Source organism: Onychostoma macrolepis, chromosome 05 (assembly GCF_012432095.1).
Source record: "Onychostoma macrolepis isolate SWU-2019 chromosome 05, ASM1243209v1, whole genome shotgun sequence".
NCBI classification, from domain to species: Eukaryota; Metazoa; Chordata; class Actinopteri; order Cypriniformes; family Cyprinidae; genus Onychostoma; species Onychostoma macrolepis.
This window is the reverse complement of record NC_081159.1, coordinates 18,918,651-18,937,731: the sequence shown is the minus strand read 5'-3', so window position 1 is coordinate 18,937,731 and position 19,081 is coordinate 18,918,651. Positions and strand designations below refer to the sequence as shown.

The 19,081-nt window shown below is 38.6% G+C and overlaps 1 protein-coding gene across 2 annotated transcripts in view; it reads right to left on the bottom strand.

Moving 5' to 3' along the window:
* Positions 1–584: 584 nt before the first annotated feature.
* Positions 585–19,081, bottom strand: part of ncs1a (neuronal calcium sensor 1a) — a 29,730-nt gene continuing 11,233 nt past the window's right edge. Inside the window, exons 1-4 of one of the 2 annotated variants that reach the window (XM_058776350.1) lie at positions 13,639–13,932; positions 2,100–2,238; positions 1,236–1,314; positions 585–882 (exon numbers count right to left, since the gene is read on the bottom strand). In XM_058776350.1, coding sequence (XP_058632333.1) covers positions 764–882; positions 1,236–1,314; positions 2,100–2,238; positions 13,639–13,790 — 489 coding nt within the window. In that variant the 5' untranslated portion in view covers positions 13,791–13,932 and the 3' untranslated portion in view covers positions 585–763. Of the gene's footprint in view, positions 883–1,235; positions 1,315–2,099; positions 2,239–13,638; positions 13,933–19,081 lie in introns of those variants that run through there. The other variant, XM_058776351.1, reaches the window with a different exon arrangement.

Here is a 19,081-nt window from a genome sequence, read left to right as displayed (position 1 = left end):
GGTGCGTCCGAAATCGCATACTACTTGTGTAGGTACTACATTTGAATTCGAACATACTACTCGACCGTTAAAAAGACGGTTTCATCTGGCAGTAATCAGGCCTGGGTTTGGCTAGTGAAATTTAACTCAGCTTTCTAAAATAATGTGGTTAATCACAGTTCTTTCATGATTTAACAGGAGGGGCAATTAATTTTTCATGTAGGGTCAGGTAGGTTTGGGCAGCTTTTTCCCTTAATAAATGAAATCATCATTTAAAAACTGCATTTTGTATTTACTTGCATTATCTTTGTGTAATATTAAAATTAGTTTGATGATCTGAATCTTTTAAGTGTGACAAATATGCAAAAAATTTAAAAATCAGGAAGGGGCCAACACTTTTCACACCATTTGTATACATGAATTTGGTTTACAGAAAATGGAGGTGCACAAAAATGTTTTTACTTTCACAAAAGCTAAATATATATTGAAAATGTTGCATTGTTTTCTCACAGAATTAATGAGTAACTTTCATCATTTTTACCACACAGGTAAAAACTCTTTACCAATTGCATATGATCAGAACAGCAAGAAAACATCTTGTGTAATAAAAAAGGCACCCAATGCTATTAAGCTTCCCGGAAGCCAGTGTTTGTAAAGATATTCACTGCAGTCTCTTTATCAATTTGACAGACCTTTATAATCAATTTTTAGAGTTTAGGCTTACAATAAACACCATGTTGGCCTTCCAAGAAAGCTCTTTAATTAACTCAATAGCAATAGAAAGTTACGGTTCAATGAGAAGCAAATGACTCACCACCATCTGGTAGATGGCGTCCACAATGTTCAGCATCTCATCTCGGGTTATGTAGCCATCATTATCAAGATCGTAAAGTTTAAAGGCCCCTGTGACAGCAATAACAAACAAGCACATTAAGAAAAGTCTCTCTTTATCTTCAAATGAGCTGAGAATAAGAGTAAAATATAGAATGTTCTACTGTTTATTTTGACATGCTCATCTATGCATTAGTCATGATGATAAATTAAAATGAAGACTTAGCAGACTTATTCAGATCATTTAGTAGCACATTCAGTGTGGGTAAGATCTGTTTTACTATAAGACTCTGAAACGTCACTTCCTGAGACATGATCATGATTTATGAACATGATCTCTGCTGCACAAACAAGAAACTTTTGATGTACTGCTATGAGACTTTTGATGTCATATTATGAGATATATAAAGGAATTCTGGTCTCACATCTGAGTTTTTCATCCAGTGTCCCTCTGGATGTGACAGACAGAGCTTGGATAAACTCTGAGAACTCAATGCGTCCATCCTGTGGATACACAACAGAAAGACAGCATGATGGATAAAGTGTAAAAAGGAACCTAAAGGAGTTACAAAAAGGGTTGATTTCATACTGCTTTGTTACAGCCTCACATCAAATTGAGATGAAAGAGACACCAAAGAGGGCAAACAACTGCAGAGTGACACAGCAAAAAACTGCAGTTAAATATGACAGCAGCAGGGAAAGATGTTATCTTACCTGTGTTCAAAACCACCTCACAGAAGGTTTTACATACTGAAAATGTCATTTTTGGATTTGGAAGTGTGTCTAAAGATGTAACTGTACCAGACAGTCCCGCTAAGAATCTAGAAACATCTGAGAATAGTCTACAGGGCATCAGACCCAGCAATGTGTGACTCTCTCTCTCTCACACACACACACAAAGTTTCTTGTGTGTCATGTTCTCTATAAAGCTTCTAAATGCATTATCATTTTGCTCAGACTTAGACAGAAAATTGTTCTACCAAAAAAAAAAAAAAAGTAAATTCTGCAAATCTGTTGAAGCTGCATTTCTAAAACTAAAATGGAAAGACATAATGTCCCTGTCACTGAGTAAATGAAAGTGAATGGAGTGTGTAACGTTACACGTGGTATTTTGCTATTCAGCCAAACAGTTCTTCGGGGAGAGATTCTAGTGATGATAATTTTCCAACTCAGCAAAGATGATAAACAAAACATTTCTTGGTAAACTGCGACTTTAAAAAGACCCAGGAGGTTCATGTAACAGAGCTTTCCTTTTATTGACTTTTCCTTTTCTTTCAGCCTCTTGTTACCTTGTTTTCGTCAAAGACGTTGAAGACAAAGGTGGCAAATTTGGTGGGATCACCGAAGGGGAAGAATTGCTTGTAGATCTTCTGAAAACCAGCTGCGTCCAACTGACCACTGGGGCAGTCTTTGATAAAACCCTTATACCTGCCACACAGACAGCAAAAATCCAACAAGATAGGAGTGAGGGAGCAGAATTAGGCCCCGTTAACACTAGTAGTGCGTTTTCGTTTTAAGACCCATAACTTTTGCTACGGTTACGCCTAATGTTTACACTACTCCGGCGTTTTCGATGTAGAAAACGGAGACTTTTAAAAACGCTGCAGACCCCGTTTTAGTTTCAAAACTCAGGGGTTGCGTTTCAGTGTAAACGGACCAAAACGGAGGGTGCGTCCGAAATCGCATACTACTTGTGTAGGTACTACATTTGAATTCGAACATACTACTCGACCGTTAAAAAAGACGGTTTCATCGGGCGCACGCGCCTGGACCTATGTTAACTTCCGGTCTGTGTTAACATAGGTCTTGTACCCTTACCCTAAATTTACCCTTAAAACAATGCAAATAGATTACTGGTAGCACAATCTGATAGGTAGCATGTTTTACCAGTACACCGGCAACAAACACAGTTAAAGTTAAAGTGATGAGTAATGAGTAAAGTTGGGCTCAGGTTGTTGTGGTGTGGGATGTGTTTCACACACATTTATTTATTTATTTATTTATTTATTTATTTATTTATTTATTTATTTATTTATTTATTTATTTATTTATTTATGGCGACCCACCACGATATCAAAACGGACCGATTTTCCAAATGGCTTCGTTGAATAAACATGAGTACTTAATGCACGTTTAAAAATCAAAACGAGGCGCAGGTGTTTTTATATCACTGTATTTCTGAAGGACAACTGTCTTTAGAAAATTTTCGATGTCATTTTCATTTCATCTAGCAAGTTATATGCCTGATAAAGCAGCGTTTGTAAGCTCAGCGCTGCTTTGTGTAATGTACAGCCCAACAGCCTTTTCCGGGGAAACCTCTAACGTTAGTTCTCCCGCTTTAAATCGCCTCCTGCTGGCAGAGAATGAATTTGCATTTTTAATAAGACCGTCCAAGTAGTTATCGCTGCATCTCAGTCTGATTTAGGCAGCAAACATATTTTGCTTGTTATCAAAACATAATCTACTCTAGAGGGACTTAGCTGTTGTTACTGATTGTATTTGGATGTCTACCGGAAGTTAAGTAAGTAACGTTTGTTTATGTTGTTGCCGTTGAAGGCCGTTTCTCAAACGGAAGGCTGCATCCTCCGGAGGTCGCATTTGTAGGCTGCATACGCCATCAAGCCTGGTTTATTTCAGTTAACTGAGCATTACATTTGCGAGTCAAAAGCATATTACAACAATTTACACTTAACTAAGAATAATGGTCAAATTTAGAACTGTTAATATTCTAAGATAAGATCTTTATGACGTATGCAGCCTACAAATGCGACCTCCGGAGGATGCAGCCTTCCGTTTGAGAAACGGCCATAGTATGAATGAGGGTACAGGGTTCCGCGGGTCCTTAAAAAGTAAGGAATCTTAATCCATAAATCTTAATTATGATTTCAAGAGGTCTTAAATTTGGGTACAGACCAGAATGGCGATACAGCTTAATGTGACGATTAAACTTCAAAATACTATAAATAAAATATGAGTGCTGCACGTTTCAAAGTCCGGTGCTGCACTGTTTTGTGTTCTGGCGTTACCGGGAAACCGTTCGAAAGTGCCTCCTGCTGGCAGAGAATGAATGTGCATGTTCAATAGGGCTGTTGTTGTGAGTAGCCGGAGGCTGTAGTTTCAGAACTGGATTTCTAGGACCCTATAGTTTTTGTTTGTTTGTTTTTAATTATTTTATTTATTTATTTATGGCGACCCACCACGATATCAAAACGGACCGATTTTCCAAATGGCTTCGTTGAATAAACATGAGTACTTAATGCACGTTTAAAAATCAAAACGAGGCGCAGGTGTTTTATATCACTGTATTTCTGAAGGACAACTGTCTTTAGAAAATTTTCGATGTCATTTTCATTTCATCTAGCAAGTTATATGCCTGATAAAGCAGCGTTTGTAAGCTCAGCGCTGCTTTGTGTAATGTACAGCCCAACAGCCTTTTCCGGGAAACCTCTAACGTTAGTTCTCCCGCTTTAAATCGCCTCCTGCTGGCAGAGAATGAATTTGCATTTTTAATAAGACCGTCCAAGTAGTTATCGCTGCATCTCAGTCTGATTTACGCAGCAAACATATTTTGCTTGTTATCAAAACATAATCTACTCTAGAGGGACTTAGCTGTTGTTACTGATTGTATTTGGATGTCTACCGGAAGTTAAGTAAGTAACGTTTGTTTATGTTGTTGCCGTTGAAGGCCGTTTCTCAAACGGAAGGCTGCATCCTCCGGAGGTCGCATTTGTAGGCTGCATACGCCATCAAGCCTGGTTTATTTCAGTTAACTGAGCATTACATTTGCGAGTCAAAAGCATATTACAACAATTTACACTTAACTAAGAATAATGGTCAAATTTAGAACTGTTAATATTCTAAGATAAGATCTTTATGACGTATGCAGCCTACAAATGCGACCTCCGGAGGATGCAGCCTTCCGTTTGAGAAACGGCCATAGTATGAATGAGGGTACAGGGTTCCCGCGGGTCCTTAAAAAGTAAGGAATCTTAATCCATAAATCTTAATTATGATTTCAAGAGGTCTTAAATTTGGGTACAGACCAGAATGGCGATACAGCTTAATGTGACGATTAAACTTCAAAATACTATAAATAAAATATGAGTGCTGCACGTTTCAAAGTCCGGTGCTGCACTGTTTTGTGTTCTGGCGTTACGGAAACCGTTCGAAAGTGCCTCCTGCTGGCAGAGAATGAATGTGCATGTTCAATAGGGCTGTTGTTGTGAGTAGCCGGAGGCTGTAGTTTCAGAACTGGATTTCTAGGACCCTATAGTTTTTGTTTGTTTGTTTTTAATTATTTTATTTATTTATTTATGGCGACCCACCACGATATCAAACGGACCGATTTTCCAAATGGCTTCGTTGAATAAACATGAGTACTTAATGCACGTTTAAAAATCAAAACGAGGCGCAGGTGTTTTATATCACTGTATTTCTGAAGGACAACTATCTTTAGAAAATTTTCGATGTCATTTTCATTTCATCTAGCAAGTTATATGCCTGATAAAGCAGCGTTTGTAAGCTCAGCGCTGCTTTGTGTAATGTACAGCCCAACAGCCTTTTCCGGGAAACCTCTAACGTTAGTTCTCCCGCTTTAAATCGCCTCCTGCTGGCAGAGAATGAATTTGCATTTTTAATAAGACCGTCCAAGTAGTTATCGCTGCATCTCAGTCTGATTTACGCAGCAAACATATTTTGCTTGTTATCAAAACATAATCTACTCTAGAGGGACTTAGCTGTTGTTACTGATTGTATTTGGATGTCTACCGGAAGTTAAGTAAGTAACGTTTGTTTATGTTGTTGCCGTTGAAGGCCGTTTCTCAAACGGAAGGCTGCATCCTCCGGAGGTCGCATTTGTAGGCTGCATACGCCATCAAGCCTGGTTTATTTCAGTTAACTGAGCATTACATTTGCGAGTCAAAAGCATATTACAACAATTTACACTTAACTAAGAATAATGGTCAAATTTAGAACTGTTAATATTCTAAGATAAGATCTTTATGACGTATGCAGCCTACAAATGCGACCTCCGGAGGATGCAGCCTTCCGTTTGAGAAACGGCCATAGTATGAATGAGGGTACAGGGTTCCCGCGGGTCCTTAAAAAGTAAGGAATCTTAATCCATAAATCTTAATTATGATTTCAAGAGGTCTTAAATTTGGGTACAGACCAGAATGGCGATACAGCTTAATGTGACGATTAAACTTCAAAATACTATAAATAAAATATGAGTGCTGCACGTTTCAAAGTCCGGTGCTGCACTGTTTTGTGTTCTGGCGTTACCGGGGAAACCGTTCGAAAGTGCCTCCTGCTGGCAGAGAATGAATGTGCATGTTCAATAGGGCTGTTGTTGTGAGTAGCCGGAGGCTGTAGTTTCAGAACTGGATTTCTAGGACCCTATAGTTTTTTTGTTTGTTTGTTTGTTTTTTAATTATTTTATTTATTTATTTTTTGCATGTATTGTGTCAGGTCTTCCAGCCAGTTCTATCAAACCTTTACAATTAATCCAGAACGCGGCAGCAAGATAATTTTTTAATGAGCCAAAAAGAATGTAAGAGAGAACGTCACACCTCTCTCTATTCTAATTCTATTCTTTAAAAAAAAAAAAAAAAAAAAAAAACTAACACTTGCTTTTCTAATCTTTTTGTATTCTGTTTTCTTTTTATTTATTATACAATTAACAAAAGCAAAAAAGGCCTCTAACACTAGCTTGCTCTATTCTATGCTTTCTTTTTGTTTATTATATAATTAAAAAAAATCTCTTGCTACATGTACTGCGTTAGGCTAAATGAGACTTGTTATAGCACTTGCATATTGCTCTTTTGTTGATTTTGATTGCTTCCATTGTCCTCATTTATAAGTCGCTTTGGATAAAAGCGTCTGCTAAATGACTGAATATTAGTGGCTCATACTATTTTATAGCACTTGGTATTCAATTCTGTATATTATTATTTTTAAGGAATTATGTAGTTATTTAATTCTATACACTTAATTATTGTCCTAACCAACTCCTAACTCTAAACATACCCGTTGGTAACCCTCTTGAAATATTTAACCTAATTTATTTCAATATATTCTTGTTTAAAATTCAGTTTTCTTGGAAAGAAGACTTGTGTCTGTGCGAGACTTCAGTTAATTAGCTGCAGCGCTTCACGTCTGATGTGCTGTTTGTTTGCATCTGTTTGTTTGATGATTGAATCAGGTCTCCTCTGTTGGAATAGATGGTGCTGTCCCAAAAAATAGGGTCCTATGCAGTTCTAGAACTGCAGCCTCCAGTATTGCAGGAACATTGGGTTGTTTTTGTTCAGACCAATGCAAAAATCGACCCATGTTTTTACCCTGCAAACACACAGAGCTGTAAATGTGAACTGGTGGATCGATAAGGAGATAATTCATTATAAAAATCTAAACACTAAAATGTGTTTGTATGTCATTTAATTAATATGTGACCCTGGACCACAAAACCAGTCTTAAGTGTCAATTTTTCAAAATTGAGATTTATACATCATCCGAAAGCTGAATAAATTAGCTTTCCATTGATGTATGGTTTGTTAGGATAGGACAACATTTGGCCGAGGTACAACTATTTGAAAATCTGGAATCTAAGGGTGCAAAAAAATCTAAATATTGACAAAATCGCCTTTAAAGTTGTCCAAATGAAGTTCTTAGCAATGCATATTACTAATCAAAAATTTACTTTTGATATATTTACAGTAGGAAATTTACACATATAATAATATATTGATAATTGTTTAAATTAATATAATTAATACTTTTGACTTTTTTCTTAAAAAATGGTTTAAAGGCTGAAATGTGAAGTGTATAATTTTATAAAACTTTTTGTTTTCTGAAAACTTCTATCTGAACTGTAAATCATGCTTTTTACATTCATTTTACAGTTTACCATAGACATTGCCCTACCCTGCTCATATGGTATTAATTTTATTTGTGCAGGTCTTAAAAAGTCTTAAATTTGATCTTAAAAATCCTGCAGCAACCCTGGGGTAGTATGAATGGAATTCGGACGTACTATATCTGCCATGTTGATGTTGTCAAGTGTCATGCGTCTTCACAACAGCGTAAAAATTTAAAGAGCCCACTTCACTGCGCAATATCGTTAATGACTTAAATTCTTACCACTTAACGAACCGTCTATTTAAAGAAAGCAGAGTTAAGCTGATGTACTACATTGAGGTTAACCTAACTCCATCTGATCGGTAATGATTAGAGATCTTTTTACACCCAATTCACAAAATCGTTTCATCTGTTTGTTAAACCCTCAACAAGTCAGTCGTTTATTTGGATGATGTTAAACCGGGTGTGTCTCACTCGTCATTAAAAGTGAAGCTGCTGGCTCTTTGATCGCCCCCTGGTGGCTGGCTGCAGTACAGGTCATAAACCCTGCCCTCTCCATGTAAACGAATGGGACTTCAGTCAAAATAAAAAAATAAATTACACTTCCAATACAATTTTCCGAAATATGGTTTTAGTAATTTAAGGTAGTTGTTATCACGCTGATATATGTTCAATTGTTTGTTTTTGTGATACGTTTGATTTTAGCTAGTAATTTGATGCTATAAAAACTTGATTGGGTCTGCGGGAGTTTGATTCCGCGGCTCCACCTCATGACTCTACTGCGCAGACTCGGGCTCCAAACGAATCTCTACTGCGCAGACTCAGGCTCCAAATGACGTCATTTACTCAAGATGGCAGCAGCCATACTGAGATGTATTCGCTTCACTTTTCTATAATGAAAGGAAGCGGAGATGCGTCGTCCATCTTTTTTACAGTCTATGTGTTAAACAAGTACAAGTTAACCACAATGAACATCAACAACGTTTTTCCTTTACACTTGAAGACAGCCGCGTCACGGCTTTCCACCATTTTTCGAATATGACGCGCCTCTCCCGCGGCCTCATGGGATAGTAAAGTGTCCATCGTTTGCCTACTACAGAATTCAGGCGGAAGCAGTAGGTCATCCGAGTACTTCTCGCCTACTGTTTTTCGAATACTATGAATTCGAACATACTACTCGCCTCACATACTGTTTTTCGCATACTATATAGTAGGGAAGTATGCGATTTCGGACGCAGCCAGAGACTTTCGAAAACGATGGCGTGGCTGCCCACATTCACTCTGTGTATCCCTGACGACCGTGTAAACAATAACATCATGCTCATTGTTGTACCCATAGATATGCAAAGGTAGATTCCCCTTTCAACCGCTCCAAGCACGTAGACGCGTCCACCATCTAATCTGGGAATCCGGGAATCTACCCATGATTGTACCTGCGTAATGGTCACGTGACATGCGTTTTAGGTTGTGTAGTGTAAACTGAGATCATTTCTGAAACGCAGCGGAAACGCCAGTGTAAACGTTGATCGTTTTCATTCTAAAACGCCTTTCTAAAACGAAAACGCATTAGTGTAAACGGGGCCTTAAAGAAAGGACAGACTGTTAGAATTTTGCATTTAAAGAATTGAAGTTCTGAAAAGAATAAGATTTAAACATAGATAATTATACAAACAAATACAACAAATTTACACTATTATTCAAAAGTCAGGGGTCAGTAAAGAATTTTATACATTTATTCAACAAAGATGCATTAAATTTGTGTAAAAAATTTAATTAACAATTTTCAACTGTAATGATTTAAAAAATGTTTCTTGAACACCAAATCAACATATTAAAATGGTTTATGTAGGATCGTGGTACACACTGAAGACTGGAGTAATGGCTGCTGGAAATTCAGCTTTGCCTTCACACACACAAAAAATGTATATGTAAAATAAATTACAATTTTAAATTCTAATTACATTTCACAGTTTAATATTTTTACTGTATTTTCAGGGCTTAATTTGTGCCGGAACAAGCCGGATCCGGATCCGGCACCTCCGAAATCAGATCCGGCGCTTCATTTTGTCGGATCCCCCTCCTCACGCACCAATATGAAATAAGTTTGTGCTGACCTATAGTGTGCATATATGAAAAATCCTCCATAATGACCGCGCTTGCGGCACATCTACATTTGAAATAAAGAACCTGAGCGCGCAAAAGACGCAACATGTGAACTTCTTTGCTCTCACAAGACATGCACAGTTCCAATAGCCTATACGCGTGCATTTTCTTTCTCAACTGTTCACATTTACTTAAGAAAAAACCTGGATATTCGCCAGGACGGCCATTTTTGCGTAATTTTGTGTGTATTTGGCCACTTAGGCTCAACAACAAACTACGAAAAATAACTCAATATGATACTGGCTAGGCAGCTTTAGATGCGACTGAGCGCTCAGCCTTGAGACCGCCTCTGGAGCGCGCGAGTACCGATTAGCTTAAAAAGACATGCATTTTTGTGACGATGCAACAATGACCCGATTAAGCAAGTGACAAATGCAGCAGCTCGTTGTATTGCAGACGAGATGCGCTGATGTGAAGCCGAGAGAGAGTGAAAGAGAGAAGACGCGGTCCAGCTGAATCACTCTCTCTGTTTTCAAATGACGGATTTAATCTGCTAGTTTGTGTGGATTTATTTACCCATATAACCTACTTGCTATATTGAATAAATGTCTGCAGGAATTTCCCTCATTATAAATTTGAAAGCTGCGGGGATGTGTAAAACTATGTGATACTACACACAATCCCCCATGAAATTCTGGACAGGATTAATTATAACTCTATTACAGAGATTTGTGAAATAAAAAATTTTTAGCATGAAAATTGCTGTTTCAAAATTTCATGGCTTTTTCAGGTTTTTTTATGTACGAAACCTAATAAAAGCAACTGATGCACTGGCCCACCAATGTCATCGGCTGAATGCTCCGTTACCTCTTCCTTCTCTAATCACATGCCGGATCCGTCACCCCGCTTTGTTCCGGGACCTCGAAATGTACAAATTAAGCACTATGTATTTTTGATCAAATAAATGCAGATGTGGTGTGCAACATCTTTCAAAAATACTTAATGACACCAAACCTCTGAACACTGGTGGAAAAGAAATGTGTAAATTGCCAGTACAAAGGAAAGTGAGGGGAAAAAAAACAAACATTTGAAGCGGTATCAAATGCATTTTCCCCACCTAAAGTCAAAACACAAGACATTTTTCCTCCAGTACATAACCCCCTGTGAAGATAAAGAGTCTGGCGCCAACTGTTAGCACCCAAATGCTAGCAGTGTTACAGAACATGTGGTCTGGGTACTTCAAGATAAATGAAACCTCTGTCACTCTATCCAGTCTTTTTCAGAAACAACACTTCAGCGCTGTTTGTTTTCTGCATGCTAATTGATCCCTGACAAACTTGAGGACTATCATTGCAGATAATTTCCGAGCAATTTGGGGCAAAGGGCGAAATGGTTGCCCTGGATATTACAGGGCACGTCAGTCTTCAATTGCAAATTCATTTCCAGGCATGTCAGTTTAGATTCTGCATTTCAGACTTCATTCTAGCAATCTCTCTCAGTATGTATGGCCCAAATTGCTAGTTGCAAGGTGTGAGCTGAACTATCTGAAATATTGAATATTACTAGCATGGGGGGGGGATCATTAATAACACTGACACATACTGAAAAGAATATAGAATTTAGTCATTGTACAAAATGGCCCTCACAATCAATATTAAAATCTCTAGCATATGTTGCGGTTAAAAAGCACTTCATTAGCTAATTTTACATTACCTCCTCAGAGGGGCTTGCTGTGCAAAGAGAAAGATTTTTCACATTATGCTAATTTACAGTAGTTTGATGACAGAATACTGACATGACCATATGTGCAGCACAATTTAATAAGCAACTTTAGTGCTTTAAATAATCAAAACTAACTGTTATCAGGACAAAAATTTTAACTTGTTCTTCAGATGGACAAATGTATGCTATCATTCGTCATATACTACTATCATATATTGTTCACAAAAATGTTTCAGAGACAAAATTTCTTAAATGATGTTTATTGAACAGTTCTGATTGGTTATTTTTGTTCTTTTTCCATATACTGACCTCTAAACTTTATACTTGACTACTGCCCCAGCAACCAATCTCTTACGCAATGCTCTTATCACGTCTCTTAAATCGTTCAATGCTCTCTTTCTTTCTACATGACAATAATCTAACCTTAAATCTCTATTTAATGCACATTGATTTACTTGCTAGCCACATAATAAGTGGTAGAATAATGTGCAGTTAGTCATTATCATAAAATAAATGTCTTCAAGGTGACTAACTGTACATTATAACTTACCTGGATTCAAAGATCTTTTTCTAATTTAATCAGGAAGACATCAATCAACACTGATGTAATCAACAATGCAGCTAATTTAAGACTTTCAGCTTCTGTACACAGTTTTAATGCATCTATTGCTAAACAAGTGAACAGACAAATCACTCCTCCTCTATGTATCTGATGCACTTCCCCAGGAATACTTTGAAAGCATTTGTAAGGCACTGTCTACTGATCCTCTGAGGACTCGATACAGATAGCTCAAAGGCAAGTCTACTTCTGGTATCAACAAACATAGTTCTATCATCAGAGAAACAGAAGAAGAAAGTGAAGCGCACCTTGAGCTGCGTGTGCGCAAGTGTTTGTGTGTGTGACTGGCAAGCATGTCTATGCTTGCTGCTTAGCGATCTGATCAGCGCTAGACTGAGCTCCAAGGGGCTCCGCTTTGAACACAAGAATGTTGTGCCCGTCTTTACTCCAGTGAGATGCCATTTCTACAAAGTACAGTGCAGTACATAATCTCTGAGTAGAAGAATCAGACAAGGAGTACAGGTAGGGTGTTTATTGGCTTGCTCTAAGAGATAACCATATAAAATACAAGGTTTTCTGAACAGTCACCCAAGACAGGTCCCCACCTTTTGTAAATGTTATAAAAGCAGAAAACTTTCTTTCCTATCCACTGAGTACTGTATTTGACAGCCTACATTTTTTCTCTCTTTCTCTCTTCATCCTTCTCTCTTTCTCTACTGGGCACCCTGCCTAGAGTCAACCGTTCCCCATCTGCCATGAGAGGCATAGAGCAGCCAGGAGGAGTATAGATGTTGGCATGTGAAGTTAAGAATTTATGGAGAACAGGGGGGAGAGAGAGAATGAGAGACAAAGAGAGAGGCACGAAGCACTGAATATCTACAATGATGTGGTACTTTAGTAAAGCATCATTCCCTCCCTTGGTGGCAGGCGTTCTCAAGATGAGTCAGTCAGTGTGGTGAAGAAAAGAGGTGTTTGCTGTCAGAAAGCTCTCCATGGGTCAATTACGTGTGCCTTTTTTTGCCCTATCTATTAATATTTTTCAAAAAATGAACTGAAAATGGATATAATTAAAAAGTCTTTTAAAATATCAGATTGATCTTTAAATTAAATGGCAAAACTACTTCAGGTTTTAAAATGTCACGTGGTGTGAAGCCAAAGCATAATGAGATTTACGCTAAATAAAATAAATGAATGAATTAATAATTTAACAATTTTAAATTAAAGTTAAAATATCTTATTTTATTCTTATTTACTTGATGGCTACAAAAATGAAACCACAACCACACATAATTTTTTTTACAATGAAACCACAACCACATTAATTCATACTCATATACAAAAGATGCTTTCTGCAGCATTTCCTGCCCATGAACCACACACTCAGTATATGGCCAAAATACAATACTGTGCACTAGTAGTGGAAATGGAGAAGGATGGAAAGTTATATCATTTATACATTTGGGTAACAACATTATTGTACAGATTTGATTGATTTCCTGGTTATCTCTCAGGTAAAGTCATGACGAGGAAAGGTAAGTGAGAGAGAGGTAGAGGGATGGGTACAGAGAGGACATAAAGAGCACACTTACCACTGCTGAACTTCCTTCTCTGTGACTGCAGACAGAACAAGACAAGACAGAAGACAGTTAGATTTTGTTCCATCTACAGTTAATGAAAACTTTACATGCAAGGCTGGTTTGTGCTGGGTAATGCAGGTGTCATGCCCGGTTGCCTGCACCATTGTGAGGCATTAGAAGGCGTTCCTGTGTTTTGTGTTCCTGCCTGTTGTTCTGGTCATGGACTCCATTTCCCATCATACTGTGTTTTCATTAGTGTCTACCTGGTTCAGCTGTGTTCCATTTCCTGTTTGGTCCTGTGTTTGTGTATATTAAGCCCCAGTTTGCTATTGTCTGTGTGAGTTGTTGATAAGTGTTACCTCCTGTGTTTCTGGTTACCCTTTCTTGGTTCCGTCATGTATTTCAGATCTGTTTATCTGTGGATTATCATTAAAGGATATTAAACTGCATTTGGACCCACTTCTGTTGCCTACTTGTGCTCCATTCGTAAAACAGAACAACTCACCACAACAAGGGATCCAGCAGTTTTCATCATGCGCCCATGTCAAGGTACTCGTTGTGACCCTTTAAAGAAACTTTGTTCCATTTATCAAAGGGGACATAATATTGAAGCTTATGTGGAAGACTCTTTTGTATTGCCACCTTATACCTGGTGACGATGCTTTGCTGAGGGACTGTTTTTGGAGTGAGCTTGACCTAGATCTCAGCCTCAACTTGTCTGATGAGGATCCAGGTTGGTCCCTGGCACAATATATTGACTCTGTTTTATTATTTTGTGGATCTGATTTCACTGTGGGGAAGTGGAAGAGGAAGTCTCCCCTAAACGTTTTCTTGCAGTAGGCTGTGGGCTCCAGTGGCCATGGAGTCCGGCCAACAGGCCTGCCACCATGCCACACTGATGATTGCAAGTCCAGTGTTCATCACCACTCCCATGCCACAGCCAGAGTCAGCTCCCAAGATGGCTGCCATGTTACAGCCAGAGTCAACTCCTGCCAGAGCTGCTTCATCTGCCACCTCATCGGCCAGAGTTGCTGTTTGCCCTGTCCGGTTCGCCACACTAGAGCCTCCAGCCATTATGAAAGCCACGCCAAGGTCTTCAGCCACCATGGACGACAACCCAGAGTTTCCGGTCATCATGGACACCAAATCAGAGTTCTCGGTCGTCAGGAGTGTTGCATTTGGAGACCGTAAGGCTTTCTCTGGGCGTTTCAGGCTGACTTCCAGTTTGGTGGACCTACCATTGAGGTCAGTGAGAGCAGCTGGCATCTTAAGGCCTTCAGCAGTAGAGCTTATAGAGATGGTTCCTCTGTCCGCAGTGCTTCCAGTCATGGCAGTGGCTATGTTGTGTGTCTGGGCAGTACACTGTACTCTCACTCTGGAGCCAAGTCCAGTCCGAGAATCCATTCCAGAGCCAAGTCCAGTTCATGTTTCTGTTCCGGAGCCAAGTCCAGGCCGAGAATCCATTCTGGAGCCAAGTTCATGTTTCTGTTCCTGAGCCAAGCTCAGTTCGAGAATCCATTCTGGAGCTAAGCTCAGTTCAAGTCTCTGGTCCTAAGCCAAGTTCAGTCCAAGACTTTTCCAAACCAGGGCCGGTCGCTGAACCCAATTCAGACCCAGTTCCTCTCTGGCCGCCGGACCCACCTAAGCCACCATGTGCTCCACCAACTCCGCCCAGACCACCATCTGTCTCATCTACACCACCTTCTGATCAGACTGCTCCATCAGCTCTACTTTTAGCCTCAATCTGGTCTCTGCCCTCTGCTTCACTGACTCCACCATGGCCACCACCTTCAGTTCAATCAGCTCTACCTTTTGCTTCACTCTGCTTCCCGTCTTCTGATTTGCTGATTTCTCCGTGGCCGCTGCCTTTAGTTCTGTCAGCTTCATCTCTGTTGCTGATCTGGTCTCGACCTGCTGCTCTGCGGACTCATCTGTGGCCTTCGCCCTCTGTTCCGTCTCTGCCTCCCGTACCTCTCCACGGTCCTGGCCCTCCTTCCCTTCCCCTGTGTCCACCTCTGTACCACTAAAAATTATCATTAAAGGAACTTAAACCGCATTTGGACCCACTTCTGTTGCCTACTTGTGCACCATTCGTAACAGCAGGTTTGGTGCTGGTGGTCGTGAGAATTGAACTGAGAATAAATTTCCAAATCAATTTCTGACCTGAGGTAGTGAACAGAATGCTTAAGTACAATTAGAATTTAAGTTTAAGTAGAAATCAAATTTGATTTATAGTATATTGTGAAATGAGTGCAATTTTACACTTTTGTGTTATTTGAAGGTTTAAAAAAAAAAATGAGTACAAACACAGCAATTTTTGAAATAGATTGTTACAATGTAAACCTTTACACTCACTTGTGCTCTATTTGATGCCTCCCTGCTGAATAAAAGTATTTTTAAGACGGAAGGACAGACAGACCAGGAAATGAGTGAATTATTGTCATTGTAATTCCAGTAGATAACCAACATATTACTGCTGAATGGAGAAAGGGAACGTGGAAACCTGACAGGAGATCTGCTGTAGCTGTCTCTCACTGCTTAGAGGCAGACTGCTATGTCAACACAGCTAACATCAGGCCTGTCACTACATTTGACAGCCTCTGAGCTATTGCAGAGAGAGCTTTTTCCACAAAGATGAATTCCTCATACATACACATGAGCAGACACGCACTTTTAGATCCAATGCTACATTGGAAGGACCTGTAAATGAAAATACAGTTATATATTCATTCAGCACTTTTATCAAGTGAATTTAGAGGCTATTTTGTAAGTATGTGCTTGGCGGATGTGTTTGGCATTTTATGATTAGATCTTGCTGTATGCAAAGAAACTTACATTATAAGTGCAGAGTTCTTCTGTTTAAATCCTTGAACAACATGTCTTGAGATGCCCCAGTGAGATGCTATATTGAATAACTGTGCAGATGCAACACTTTAGCATTTTTTTGACCTGATATTCTCAATATGCCATTGGCTCAGATGGTCATTGCGGTCTGTGTTCGTTCAATGTTTACATTTTAATACTCTTGAGTACTGTTTGCACACGTACACGTACACACAGAAAGCTCTTTGTCTGGGGTAGGAGTGTGTAATCATTACCAAGGTCAGTGATGTGCATCCATGTAGAGCAAAAGGTAGAACGGAGAAAAAATAAATGATGAAAGAAGATAAATTGTATGAAGATACTAAAAATATCTTTAATTATGGATGAGGAGAAAGAGAATTGTTGAAACGGATATGACACAGACCTTCACAAGCAGAGAGAGCACTAGCTGAATAAGGAGTCAAAAATTATTATAAAGGATTAAAATATTTACATAAAGGGTAACAGAAACCCAGTGGTATAGCAAAAAGATGTCTGGAGAGGGAGAAGAGAGGGCAGAGGGCACATGGTAACACAGGTGTGTCTCAGCGCATATGACCCAACATGACTCCAGCTACTACATCCTTCTCCATCTGCTACAACAAAGAACAAAAGAGGAGAAAAACACTAGAAGAGAAACCTCCTTTAAAACAGAATAAATAAGATACTCAAGATAAGATGCTTCTCACAAACCATAATAACCCAGCCCACAACAAACCCCTAAACATCTCATCTAATCTGTCTGTCACGCTGCGTCGTAACTCAAATGATTGGAAGAGACAATAGCATGTAAGGTGCTGACACAAAGGTGTTTTTTGTGCATATATCTTAAAATGAGGAAGAAGTCAAAAAAAAAAAAAAAGAACCAGGTGTTACAGTATATATAATCAAGTCACCTTTATTTATAGCGCTTTATACAATACTGATTGTATTATAAAAATAATATCAAAACACAACTGTCCTACCTGTTGTTGATAAATACCAGTGGTGACGTTTTACAAATTGATTGATCAGTTGTCCCAGTGTTTACTGAGCCACGGTCTTCCCCAGATCCTGTGCAGGGACTCGTGTGCACGATCTAGTGATTCACTACCTAGGGAACTGACTGAGACGCTTTGAACGGCCTTGTGAAACAATTCAGTCGTTCATTTTCGTTCGGAAAGACGAACTTCTCTTCCGTTAATCTGCCCCCTTTGAAAAGTTTACACACGCAAAAACCCATTCAACACGCCCATGTTAACTTCAAATGAGCGCATTACTGTGGTTTACATTAAGTTAACGTTACACGTTTCATAAGATGTGGTATTAAGCATAATGGGCCATTATGCTTAATAATGTAATAATTAATAATGTAAACATTCAACACTTGTAAAAAGAGAAAGACCGCGCGATCTCCTCATATCTTTTCATGTCACGAAAATACAAAAAAATATCATACAACACGCCAAAATGAGCTAAAATTCATTACAGTAACAACACAGCTTTTGATATTAAGTGTTTCATGGATTAAACAAAGTGAAAGACCATTCCCTTCACTTAAATTTCCCTCAGACATATCATACAACGCTTCGATGTTTTTATATAGGTTGTATGTTTGTGTACAAATATATGTTTTAAATAAAACATTTCACCTTTTAAATATACTTTTTGATAAATTCAGTCTAACATTAAGTACAAATATTTATTCAGTGCCACTCGATTTACCGGACGCCTGAACTTGACATACCCTGTCTTATTTCCACTTTTCTTCAGATACAACTCATAAAACACGTTCTAAATGTCCACTCCAAAAAAATTGAATATGTTGCATGATTTTCAAGTTAAATTTAGTCTAAAAAATAACATTTATTTATTGCAACTTACCTGACGCGTGAAATTGACAAGATGGCGGCGCTGTTTCTCCCGCGAAGTCTCTGAATGATCTCAGTGTTGGCTGGATTTGTTTTTATTAGTTTAATCAACATTTAGCATTCTGAATTTGAAAATAACCATTCGTTTAATGTTTTTTAAAAATATTTGTGCAGATGTCTTCTCAACTAAGCCCAAGCAATAAAATTAGTTCAACTTAAGTATTTTTGCCCTTCCAACATTTTGTTAATTTCATTTTTTACAGTGTGCACATGACATGCAAGAAAAAGAAAAAAAAACTGTGCGCACGATTTACTAAAACGTGTACGATTACTATTTCGTCCCCTCGATTTACTAATTTGTTCCCTCGATTTATAAATCGTGTGCATGATTTAGCAAATCGAGGGAACGAAATAGTAAATCGTGCACACGACTTAGCCTACTATTTTTTTTTCCTGCATGTAATGTGCGGGGCTCCGTAAATAAAAGATAAGAGATTCAGGATCTCCAACCCATTAAGTGACACAGCTGCATCTAGCCATATTGGCCATTATACCTAGAAACCCCCTAGAATCTCACTGCAACATTGAAGCTCAATGCTGGTCTGTCCTGAGAAAACTTCACCAATTTCTACTTTAAATTTCCTTCCTTATATCTGACACACAGCAGATTTATAAGGGATGTTTGATCTTACCAGGAGATGAAACGGGAGGTGAAAATCAGGTAAATTAATGGCTATAAGTTT